General features: G+C 38.5%; 1 protein-coding gene across 6 annotated transcripts in view; it reads right to left on the minus strand.

The window, feature by feature from the left end:
* KLF12 (KLF transcription factor 12) overlaps positions 1–13,417 on the minus strand; it is a 514,190-nt gene that overhangs the window by 291,978 nt on the left and 208,795 nt on the right. For 4 of the 6 annotated variants that reach the window (XM_006139823.3, XM_014590373.2, XM_006139824.3 and 1 more), the window contains one exon: positions 4,731–4,820. The exons of the other annotated variants lie outside the window; for them this stretch is intronic. In XM_006139823.3, the coding sequence (XP_006139885.1) occupies positions 4,731–4,820 (90 nt within the window). The remainder of the gene's footprint in view (positions 1–4,730; positions 4,821–13,417) is intronic. 6 annotated transcript variants of the gene reach the window in all.

Genomic DNA, 13,417 nt, shown 5'->3' on the forward strand with positions numbered 1-13,417 from the left:
TACAAAAAAAAAAAAAAAAAGAAGGCAAAAAAAGCATCATGAATTTCCCACTGACCCAATATATAGCAGAAACAGTAGCCAACACCACAGACACCTTACTGGTTCAGCCTACACAATTCTGACTGAAGAGTTAAAACTAGGCAGATCTATTTGATGTGTGCCAAAACTGTTGGATCCATCAGCTGCAGAAGAAGCAGAGTTTTCAAGGGAATTTTTTTAGAATAATTTATTTATGTTTATTTATTCATTCATTTATTTTTAACTTGACCAGAGACAGACAGACAGACAGACACACACACACACACACACACACATACACACAGAGAGAGAGAGAGAGAGAGAGAGAGAGAGAGAGAGAGGTAAAAAAACAAGTACCAGGTCTAGGACGCAAACCATAGTTGGCCATGTGGGAGTGTCCAATGCCTCAACTACTATGCCACCCGCTGGTCCCCATCAAGGGAAATTATAAACAAATAGAATCAAGCTCCTGAAGCATTTCTGTGAAGAACAGGAGCTGACACAGGGCTTTACAGCTACAACCCTGCGGACAAAGCACAAGCAATGGCCACCAACAGTTGGAACTGGTTCACTTATAGCAACAGTTTTAGATATGCTCTGGGCATTCTTTCTGTTGATAATCTGAAGGGCTAAAGAATAACAGCAGCTGCTTATTATGAGAATGTCTTGAAAAAAATCAGCCAAAGCTTTGGCAGAAAAACGCCCAGAAAAGCTTTCCCAAAAAGCCCTTGCCCACCACGACAATGCTCCTGTTCATTCCTCTCATCAAACCACGGCAATTTTATCAGTGTTTTGATGGGAAATCACTAGGTACCCACCTTACCATGCAGCTTTGGCTGCTTCTGACTTCTTTTTGTTCTCTAATCATATTAGATCATTAAAGGGCACTCATTTCTCTTTAGATAATGATATAAAATGGAATTCACTGACATGGTTAAATTGCTGGGACCCTTGGTTCTATAGGGATGGAATGAATGGCTGGTATTATCACACATAAAAGTGTCAAACTTGATAAAACTTATGCTGAGAAACTAAAGTTTATATTTCTTATTATAATATTTTCATTTTTCCACAAACCTTTCTTTATATTTTTGTTTTAGATGTAGCTATAGAGTGCATGCACTCACCAGAGAGAAAGGGAGAAATTACCTCCCAGAAGGACAACCACACCACAATCCCTTTTCCCCTTTTTCTCTTGGGACTTTGGGACACACACGTATATGCACTAAGCATGATTTTTAAGCCATCACGTCCAAGACTCAAACCACAGTGCTGGCCATTTGGGATCCAGTGCCTTAACCTCTATACCACATGCTCTCCTTCTACAAACCATTGTCTCTTTGTATAAGAAACAGTCCTTGCCCTGTAGAGCTTTCAATTTGATTGATGAGACATGGCCACATACATATGCCATTAAACTTAATGAGAGAAGGAGGCAAGCCAGCCAGAACTTTTCAGATTCGATCTATGAATGTTCCTCATTCTTCAGGCTCTGCAATATGCTCCCAGATCCCGAATTAATTGGAAGGATGGAGAGGCATGTAGAGACCACCTAATGGCAGAAGACCTAAAGGACTATTTATAAGAAGCAAGAGAGGATGGTCATATGTCTTGGTAGTGAACTAAAACCGAAGCCATGTAAAGTAGCATATCTTTAAAATGGTGCCTGCAACCTGAAGGAAATCCCAGTTTTTCTTCCTCCAAACAATTGACCCTTGTATCTGTGTCTTAAAGATAAGAGTCTCAAAATCAGGATTCTCAGAGTGATTATATTGGATTTTCGTGAAAGTCATGCCGCATTTTCAGATAGAAAAATAGGTCATGATTTTCCTGACGACCTACCAGATTCCAGCCAATGTTACCAACTTCAGACTTTCCCATTCATTGCTATGACAGAGATGAACTTCTATAACTTTATAACTTTAGTCTTCTATTAAACCGTAAAACTGTAACTGTTTTACTGTAAAAATTTTTTCAACAGCTTTACTGAGGTTTTAATGATATACAATAAGCCACCCATAGGTAAAGTACATAATTTGTTGAACTTTAAAGTATGTATGGAATCATGGAAGTATCCTATAGCTTTTTGTTCGTGGTAGCTAATATGTTCCATTTTCTTCCTAAAAAGCCTATGAGTACGCATGTGATCTATTTATTTAAAGTTCACTAATATATTCATATTTTCTTATGGAACTTCTCCCAGTCTTCGATGGTAAATGAAAAGTCATAAAATTCTCAAAATTCTAGCATTTCTTACCTAAAAAACCATTCTGAGATTTTAAAATTGTATAGTATATACCACCATATACTCTTCTCATCTAATCAAAACTCTGGAAAAGGGAACACAAATGAAAATTCTAGATTTTATTTTTTTATCTTAAAAAAATTTAAAGTATTACAAACTATCAAATACAACCTGTTGTATTCCGTAAAGATTTAAGTCATAATACATTTCATTAAACACCATTGAAGGGTCACATATATTGAAGCGTTCCCAAAAAAGAGAATGAAATTTCATCTGTCATATACTTAAATAATACATACAAAACTAAGAGGAAAAAGTGAAATTTCTACTTCTCCCTGCCTGGTACATCTACATTAGAGTGAAAATATCAACACTGGTTCCATTCACAAAGAATAAAATTGATATTAATGAATAGACATTAAGTAATAATATGAACTCTCAATTTTTTTCTGTCCCTATTTATGGACCAAAAAAAAGGGGGCGGGGGGAGAAGCTTTGTATAAATAATGTGACATGGGTTCTTACTCACATTGTGAAACCTCTGGAAATGCCAGCTTTTGTTTTTTTGTGTGCCAAACTTTTTCCTACAATCTTTACCTTCAGACCAAAAGAATAACAGTGAAGGTCCATCTGCATGCTGGTAAAGATCACCAGGAGGGATGATAAGAACACACTCCTCTAGCTTTGAGCATGGGTCCAAAACACACTTTCTGACTGACTTCTACAGTTTTTGTCTTTCTCTAAAATGCATGGTTTGAATAGATTTACTGCTCTTCAATTTGAAGAAACTATTGTCAAGTAAAACCAATATTGTGAAATACAGACTGCTTTTTCATTTTTTTCTGTCTGCAATGGGAAAGGATTATTTTTTTTTTTGAATGAGAAAGTACCATCTGTTTGGCCTGTAGAGAAATTAATTTTATTAAACGCATGATAATGCATCTAGATTAAGAAATGAATTAGGAAAATAAAATTCCAAGAGTACAAAAAGATCTCTTTCTGAGGTTAATCATAAAGGTTGAAACTATCTAAATGGCTTGGAGGTTATACAGTGTAACTAGATGAGCCTAGGTAGAAAATCTTGGTGAACACTTGACTTTTTGTGAAAGGTTATCTATACCAAATGAATAATATTAGTAGTTGCCAAACATTCTCTACTCTCAAGCTCTATTGCCTCAGTCTTGGGTGAAATCTGTATGAGCCGGTCGTTATGTCATGTATAGAAGTGTAGCATCACGTTATTGGCAGACATAGCCCTCCAAGTTCATTTCAGAGCTACAAACATCAACGCTGAACAACACAGTGAAATGACATCCTCTCCTAGGACAGGGATCTGTTTCAAACACAGGCTGATACTGAAAAGGGGACATCATACTGAGATGGTATTCATCCTGCCACGTTATCCTGAGGGACACAGATTTACTGGAGAGATCCTCTAAATTGTATAATCTGGATTCCAAAGCTCTGATGTCCTCATTAGGAAATCCTTTTGGTGCAGCAATTTTCTAAACCTCTGGGTGGGGTCCCCTATGAACTTATCCACCCTGATTTAGATACGGTAACAGGGAGATTTTTACCCACATTTAAAATGTCTTTGGAGTATTAACACTTTACTAATATTTAGTGCTGATTTTTTGAATAAGATACATGAGTGAGGTAGAGAAGACCTATTTAATTAGCTGGCGTCCTTTTGTTGGTCATCTGTGCTGCCTCAGTGGTGCTCGTCTAGTAGGGCAGGCAGCCAGTGCATACTTGGGCACAGCAGGGTGATCTGTCCCTTAAATAAGTGGAGAGCAGTCAGCTGATGCTGCAACCAATTACACGCCTCTTCCTCATGCTTTTAACTAGTAGTATTACAAATGGTAACAATTATAAAATCCCTAACATCCCTTTTGAAAATTTATGTAAAATAACCACAAGCTAATGCATCGATTTGGCTGCACAGTGTTAAGAAATCTTACTTCTGCTTTCAGGCATTTTCGATTTCACTGACTTTCATCAACTATCCCCTAATCCTCATGGAGTAAAAGAAAAACAAAAATTAATTCCAAGTATCAAAACAGAAATCTCCCCAAGAAACACTCACATTCTTATAACGGTACTCTGACATTTCCTGTCTTAGAAGCGAGCTAGTTTGACGCTGAGATTACATGCTCACCTTACTATGTCATACTACTTCTTTGCTTTGGATTTTTATTACCTTTTCTAAATCTTCACTAATTTATATGTACGTACATATTTCCTATTAAGTCACCATGCCTTCCTAATTTCATCCCCTCCAAAAGAGCAGTATTTGAGGTTGCAAATGTGTAAGAATCAACCACAAATTCAGATGGTTTTTACTTGAGAGAAAATCTTATAAAGTGAAAGATCAGAAAAGTTATGTGCATTTCCGGAACGCTCTGGAAATAAATGTTACTATCATAAAGAGAAAGTAGAGGGGTAATCATTGGAAACTTCTCCTTACCCCTTGTTCAGATTCCAAAATCTCTGTTTTGACTCTGACTGCCGGCATCCCATCAAGCATTAACATTCTGTTCTCAAAGATGTTGGTATTCTGAGAATAAAAGACAGGAAAAGAGAGAGAGAGAGAGATTCAGCTATAAAACATTCAAAAAGGACATCTGGTAAGAGTTTTACTTCACTGTAGTATATTTAGTACCGCTAACCTAATTCTTTAACAGCGAAGTGTAATTAAATGAGAATATCAGCATAACCAATTATCCCCCCAATCTGAACTTCCACTTGAAATAATGACCAAGAAGTTGAATTAATCAGTCTGATTCTCTGACCTCTGGGCTGGAGGTCAGACTGTAATAAACTGGAGTATGGAAACCTTATATTAATTTATATGGGGCTAGATCAATTCATCATATTTTGCAGTAGTGGGAGCAAACAGAAGGCAAGTTTCTGCCTTTCTTATTTCTGGAGAGGGTAGCATGTACAGACACCCATAAAGGAAGGAAAAAATCATATAAAAATAACTTACATTCTCTCATATAAGTCAAGAGCTAAATAATTTAAAAGCAAGACAATATAATTCTATACACGTATATATTTTATGTTATGGCAATTCTGATTAAATGAAAATTTGTATTTAGCAACCCCCAAATCAACTTTTAAAACAATCAACATAAGTCTCAGATTCACAGTGACTTAACTTTTTTTTTTTTGATAGGGTTTGTTTTGCTATAGGGCGTGTGCGCTTGCAGAGACAGAGAGAGATAGAAAGGGAGAAATCATCCCCAGGGGGATGGCCACACCACAATCCCTTCTCCTTCAGTCTCCTCTCAGGATCTTGGGCACCCATGCACACATGCCAGGCCTGAGTTTGAAGTGGCCGGGTCTGGGACTTGAACTGTAGCAGACCATGTGGGAGTCGATTACATCATCTGCTGGTCACCATAGTGAATCTTAAGCTGAAGTCACAGCTAAGGAACAAATCATTTATTTTCTGCTCTGGTATACACTTGGCTCCATTTACCACCTCCTAAAAGAAAACCGTTATTTATACTATGGCTCAATAGGAATTTAAAGAACATTTATCAAAAATAAATAAATAAATAAACAAACCAGATGTTATATTCTACTAGTTTTCACTTAAGGGATTCTCTGAAGTCAGGAACCTATGGGCAGGTTCTGAAAGCAACCTATCAGTGCTTGCTTACAGGACTAAGTCAGGCCTGTATTGCTAAAACCTGCTTAAGGCTCCACTTTTCTTCTCAAGTTCTGACTAATTTAAGACATTAGTATGACCGACTAGACATGACTGAGTTTTCAGACAGGTTAATTTGCTCATTTACAGAATGTAACCACATGACACTAACCTGGTCATACTAAGGGAAAAGAGATCAGTTTCTAAATATTCTGCCTTCACAGTTAATTTCCAAACCTTCAGATTTTGGTCTTTCATAAACTGTCTTTTCATATATCTGGCTCTCATACACTTTTATATGCTTTGGTCTTTCATATACTTTGCTCTTCTACCAAGTAAAAAGTTGAATGAAAGCAAGTCTCGTTTCAGCAAATCCTAAATGAAATGTTTTATTACCTAATAATACCAACAGAGTGCAGTATAGTAAAGCGCTAATTATTTCTTGTATTTCTTCGATCTTCTTTTTAAGGAAAATATACTAAGAGATAAAATTTATAAGGTCTTTGATCACAAATAGTTACTTACTATAAGAGGTCAAAAATAAGAAAAAGCAAATTTACTTTGGAATCAACTAATGAGCAGCAAAAAAGCCCATGCCACCTAGTCAATTACACAATCAAAAGAAAATAAATTCCTGTCCCAGCCTTTCCTTGAAAAGGTACACTATCCTCAAAACTGGCAGGATATAGTGTCTACAATTTTTGCTTTTGACTTGTTTGTACTGGGTCGTCTGAAAGGCCGTGCTGTATTTTCCTATGCAAAAACGTATCAAGACTTTTCCAAGGGCCCAACAGTTTTCAGGGATCGTGCATCCTAACAGATTTTATAACCTTGGAGTAGAAAGAACTAGTACTACTAGCAAGTTTCGATTGATTTGTTCCAAACTTGCAATACTTCCATGGAGGCATGCGAGCTATTTACATATCCAGGATGAATCTCGAATTCTCACATGCCACTTGCCTCCATGACTGAGAGCAGCCAGCATGGCTTGTTACTACCCCATCTCAGGAAAGACTTCCTGCAGCAGCCAGTCAGCTCTGGCTCTCAGCTCTGCAGCATCTCTGGCAAGCAGCTCTAGGAATCCACCTTAACAAAGCATCCTGCAGGGTGTTTGGCTGGTAGACAATGAAGGATGAGTTGATACTGCTTCCTACCCTGGAGGAGGTCTCCCTTGCCCAGATGAAAAGGCAAAAAAACACCTTATAAGGGAGGCCAGAGCAAAGAAGGGGGAAAGACAAAGAGTGGTTCTGGAAAGGCAGGTTTAATGAACTGTTAGAATCTGATTAGAGGCTAATGTCCCTTTTAGTGCTTTGTACCAATTTACAGCTGATATACTTGAACCATTTTCCCCACTGGCTGTGATAAACTCATTAGTTTAAAAAAAAAATGCAAGCTAACCAGAGTCTCTGAAGTTAAAAACTGATAAATCAGGAACACCTGACCGAGTCCTTGTTCCATTTAGCACATTTAGATAAGTATCACTGTATTCTTGTGATGATTTTTGAAATTTGTTATTGTTGTTCTTAAGTAAGTCTATATGTGTTAAAGTCAGGATATACATTTTAGTTTCACATAAAAGTGAAGGAAAATAATATACATTTTTTTTTTTCAATCGAGTTTTCCTGGAAACATTTCTTCCTGTGATTTTTCAGGATCATCTATAGCCACAACCATTACAAACACAAAAATAGTAATGTTCACTAAGGAATCAAGCCTCAACTGTTAAAGGGTTTTGCATCTAGTGCACATTCAATCTGCATATATGTCTAAACACTGTAAAAATACATCAGGCATATTAATCTCTGAATTATTATTTTAACTGTTTGGCATAAACATAAGCACTGAGCTCAATTTGCATGTTCCAAGTCACCTAGGAAAATACGTTTTGCTATATTTTGTTTGTTTTTTCTAGAGGGCATATGCACTTGCTGGAGAGACAGAGAGAGAAAGCACCACCCAGGTGGGAGGACCACACAAAAATTCCTCCTCCTCTATCCCCCTCTCAGATGCACACACACAAGCACCTATAGAATTTCACAAGCCACTGGGTCCAGGATTCAATCTGCTGACCATGTGAGATCCAGCCACCTTAACCACACAGTCTGACTCAGAAGATGCATCATTTTTATATATCAATAGTTTATCGAATTATATGCATTGACTATTGTCAATGGGATAGTCCTTGAAACAAAATATTGATACATTTATTTCACTAAACTAGGATCAGATACATATCATCTCAGATGAGTAAAGGCTTGAAATAGGGAATCGGTTCTAATAGTTTGGAATTCCTGTCAAATAGATTTTGCCATAATAGTAATGAAAATATATCTGCTGTTGAATCAATAGCTCAAAAGAGTCTCAAGAGATAGATAAAATTATTCACAGTGATCAATTTTAGTATCATGGTACTCTGTATATTTCACAAATACTTTAGTAGTTTGGATGGGAGCAAGGAAAAGGGACTAATCTTCAGTGATTTTAACTCGGAAACATATACAATGGGAGTGACTTCGCAGGCCAGCTTTTACCATCTGCCTCTGCTTCCCCATAATGTAGTTCTTTTCCTCCCCCTCCTCCTGACTATGGGTCAGTTTTCACAACTGGAATAATATTTTTTTTTTTTTGGAGAGGATTTTTTTTTTGCTCTAGGGCGCGTGCGCTCGCCAGACAGACAGAGAGAGACAGAGAGACAGAAAGCGAGAAATCACTCCCCAGGGGGGATGGCCACACCGCAATCCCTAATCCTCCATTCTCCTCTCGGGATCTTGGGCATGCACGCACACGTGCCTGGCGTGAGTTTAAGCCACCAGGTCCAGGATGCAAACCGCAGTCGACTACGTGGGAGTCCAGCAACATAGCCATTATGCTAACTGCTGGTCCCACAACTGCAATAATAATATTTTTTTAAGCTTGAGCACAAATGTGCCAGTTCAACTAATTAAGTTAACAATGAATTCTAAAACCTGTACTGAAATCCAAAAGAATCAATGAATTCCTCCCACTCTTTCTGCATAGGGATTAGCAAACCTAATAGATTGGGATGATGTTTAGGTGACTGTCTGCTATTTATTCCTATACAACAAATCAGAGTGGCATAAAATAATTTCTCATTATATTGATAATAAACATAGTAATACCTAATATTTTCATATTTTTACTTTGTAAGTCACCCAAACTCAGACATTTCTATTATTAGCAACAGAGCACAGCAACCCAAGAGGTCAATGCTACATTATGTGAAGTTGAAGAATCTGAGACAAAAGGAGGTTAAATCAAGCCTCACATTTGGGAAATAGAAAAGTTATGCTCTAAATCCAATGAGTCTGATTACAACCTGTACTGTTTTTTTTGGAGAGGTTTTTGCTATAGGGCGCGTGCACTTGCCAGACAGACACAGACAGAGAGACAGAAAGCAAGAAATCATCCTCCGGGGGGGATGGCCACACCGCAATCCCTTCTCCTCCATTCTCCTCTCAGGATCTTGGGCACGCATGCACACGTGCCCGGCATGAGTTTTAAGTCACCGGGTCCGGGATGCGAACCGCGGTGGACTACGTGGGAGTCCAGCGACATAGTCATTACACTAAATGCTGGTTCCCACAACCCGTACTCTTAAACACTATAATCTACCTACCTATCTCCATATCAATATGCATGCACTCCTTATATAAAAACAGGGGAACAGATATGAACACCTTACTGACAATTCCAACAAAGATGCTCTGGAATCTCAGAAACAGCTCTCCCTAGTGTTGACCTGACCTGCCATGGAACTGGATGTGAAACTAGTCTTTATTGAGTAGCAACATTTTGGGGAATAATAAGTTAAATTAGCATCTAGTTTCAAAGAAATTTCCATTTTTTTTCTTTAAATCAAGTTTTCAACATATTTTCTCGGCGAAATTATGTGTTTCTATCCTTAAAATAACTCATAACTAATTTAGCTAAGCAGTCCCATTATGATTTCAACATTCAGAAAAACTACAGCAAGCTCATCTGCTATCCAGTATTTTTAAAATACCTGTATCTTTGGGGCATCACTCAGTATTTTCACAATCATTTCACGTACTTCAGTGATACAGTAACTCTATCTTATATACTTTATACTCAGGATAGATATAACTTGGTATTGCATTTAATTTGTAACTACTAAGATTAAGTGTAAGAACATATTTTTCTATGCTCATATATCCTCATACTGATAATTCAACTTTGCAGAGGGCATACGAATAACCAAAGTACAAAATCTTACAAAATAAAACGTCAGTTCAAACACAGCCTTTGCCACTCTAGTCAAGCCTTTTATCTTTCATTCCTTTGCAGACTGAGAGAATAAATATCACATTAATGATTTGCTAATATTTTATTAACAGAACTAAGAGCCCAAACTACTGCAGGTCCCCTTCATGGTTTCAATGATCCATATAATGTACATTATTATGAGATCTTTATCTTCAGTCACAAAAAAAAAAAAAAACCTTCCATAAAAATCCTCGCATTGAAACATATGAAACAGTGTCTTTCCTGAGGACTAGTAAAAGTATTCATGTAATGAATCAAGTTATATTGTCCTAATAGAAGAGACCATTCTGTTTCCTGTGTTGGTAAAGTATAAACTATCATAACAATGTAAAGTTTATGCTTATATTTTGGAAATGTTTTTTGTAAGTGATATGGGCTAATAAACTAGCCATGAAAAAAAGATATAAGTCTTATTCTAGTTGCAAATGGATGTCCAACCCAAACAAAACTGTATGATAATATTATAAATAGCATTTTCAAAGGGTCTCAATATATTTTAAGGAATTACAACAGATGCATGTCTTGTTTAGTTTACTGAGCAGAGGATGATTAAAATGGCAATTCACCATCAAACACATTTTTTTTAGAGGTTTCTGCCATAGGGTATGTGCATTCACTGGAGATAGAGAGAGAAAGAGGGAGAAAGGAAGGGGGGAAGGGAGGAACAGATAGACAGTGCGAGGGAAAGGGAGAGATCATCCATGAAGGGGATGGACACACCACAATCCCTTCTCCTCCGTGCTCCTCTAGCGGTGTTGGGTATGCATGCACACACACACATCTGTTGTGATTTTCAAGCCACTAGGTCCAGGACCAGAACTACGGTTGGCCATGTGGGAGTCCAGCAATGTAATCGCTATGCTATCTACTAGACCATCAAATACACTTTGGACTATAGTATCAGCACAAGTAGTTATTAAAACAAGTATTTCTGTCATTCATATTCTGAAGAACTGCACATATTAAGGGGTTGTGAGTTGACCAAATCTTCTCATAAATATGCAGTGAGAGACTCTACTGTGCTGGTGTCATCCCATCCCATGTATACCATGTTTGTGAACCATAGGGTACTACAAAAGATAGCAGGAGTAAACCAAAGACTGGAGAATAGTGGTGGTCAGAAACCAAGAAAATACCATGGCAACAGAAGGAACAGTCCTCCACCAACCTAACTCTAGGGAAGGGAGGACAAAGCTCTAGCTTGGCTCTTAACATTCCAGGGAGACATATGTGGAAGCAGGTATTGGTTGAGAATGGACTAACAAGTAGGATTGATATCAGGAAAAAATAAGGGAGAATGGAGTTCAGTACTGGAAAGGAAGTCAGAAACAAGATCCTCTCCAGGAAACTGAGCTAACTGATGGAGCACAGAACTATAAAACAGAAGCAGATAGGAATCAGAGAGCTCCCCCTGTGCTGCAGCATGTGCCTCCACACCTTCTTCCCCAGGCACATGGACACAGAAACCAGGCACCATGAGCCAACACAGTGGACAGGTCCTGCATACTGATGATTAGAAGAGCACTTGCAACACGACTACGGTCTGATCACAGGGCTTCCTGATTTAAAGATAATAACACTTATAACAACAATAACACTTACTGAACACTTACGTACCAGATGTTGATCTATGCAATTTATATTCATAACATTGTTTGCACCTTAATTTATTCAAAAATACTTAATGAGTGCCAGGCACTATTCCAGTTATGTAGGAGAGACCAGTAAACAAAAGAAAAAAACTTTTGTGGAATCTGATTTTAGGTATTTAATTTTCCATCAACTTTTTTTAAAACTATGCCCATTTTAGACAAGAAAATTATTGTTTTAAGATTTTTGCGATAAGGCATGTGCACTGGCATGATTTTCAAGTTGCCAAGTCCAGGACTTGAACCATAGTGGGCCATGAGAGAATCCACTAGCTTAACTACCACACCACCCGCTGGCCCCTAGACAAGCAAATTATTAAAATTCAGAGAGATTATATAATCTGCCCATGATTATGAAATGGATAGCCATCTAACTCTGGGGTGAAGATCTATTTTTCATTACTACCAGGGATAGAAGTCCTTAGCCACAGGGCCCTGTCACATAGCTACAAAGCTGTATAAACCCAAAACGTGCAAGCTACTCTGGGGAGCAGGCTTCAGGCTCTTGAAAGAACAAGGTGGACACCAGGGCTGAGGTGAGGCAGCAAAGCAAAGGTAAATTGAGCACGTATGTTGTGAAGGCAGTCAGCACCAGGCTCATTTTCAAGTCCTGACCCTGTCCTCTTGGTGCCTCTGAGCACTAAGCCAACACAGTTTTCTACACTCAGCTCAAGCTACATATCAACAATGTCAAAAATGCTCCCACGCCCAGGACTGTGTCCATTCTATTCCATAGTAGCACTCATTACAATTTGACATAGAACTTACAAGCAACAAGAAGCCATGGATCGGTCTTTGTTCTGTAACAGTATTCATATCTAAGGCTTAGAGTTGTGTCCAAAACATAACATGTGCTCCATAAATACTTGCTGAGTTAATAAAAGAAAATAATTTAGGGAACCAGCAGTTAGTATAATGGCTATGTCGCTGGACTCCCATGTAGTCAACCGCAGTTCGCGTCCCAGATCCGGTGGCTTAAAACTCACGCCAGGCACGTGTGCGTGCGTGCATGTCCAAGATCCTGAGAGGAGAATGGAGGAGAAGGGAGTGCGGCGTAACCATCCCCTCTGGGGGGTGATTTCTCACTTTCTGTCTCTGTCTGGCGAGCACACGTGCCCTATAGCGAAAACCTCTCCAAAAAAAGAAAAAGAAAATAATGTACATAAATATGTAAGATCGATTCATTCTCCCGTGTTTAGGGAGTGGTAAGCTGGTTGCTGACACATGGGAAGAAAAGCACAGGTAAAATCTTAAAGCCATGACGTTCCCCATATTTGTGAAGAACAAAAAAGAATTTGGGGGAACCAGCAGTTAGCGTAATGGTTATGTCGCTGGACTCCCACGTAGTCGACCGCGGTTCATGTCCCGGACCTGGTAGCTTAAAACTCACGCCGGGCGCGTGTGCGTGTGTGCCCATGATCCCGAGAGGAGAATGGAGGAGAAGGGATTGCGGCATGACCATCCCCCCTGGGGGGGTGATTTCTCGCTTTCTGTTTCTATGTCTCTCTCTGTCTGGCGAGCGCACACACCCTATAGTGAAAACCT

The sequence above is a fragment of the Tupaia chinensis genome, unplaced genomic scaffold, assembly GCF_000334495.1.
Source record: "Tupaia chinensis unplaced genomic scaffold, TupChi_1.0 Scaffold000004_1, whole genome shotgun sequence".
NCBI classification, from domain to species: domain Eukaryota; kingdom Metazoa; phylum Chordata; class Mammalia; order Scandentia; family Tupaiidae; genus Tupaia; species Tupaia belangeri.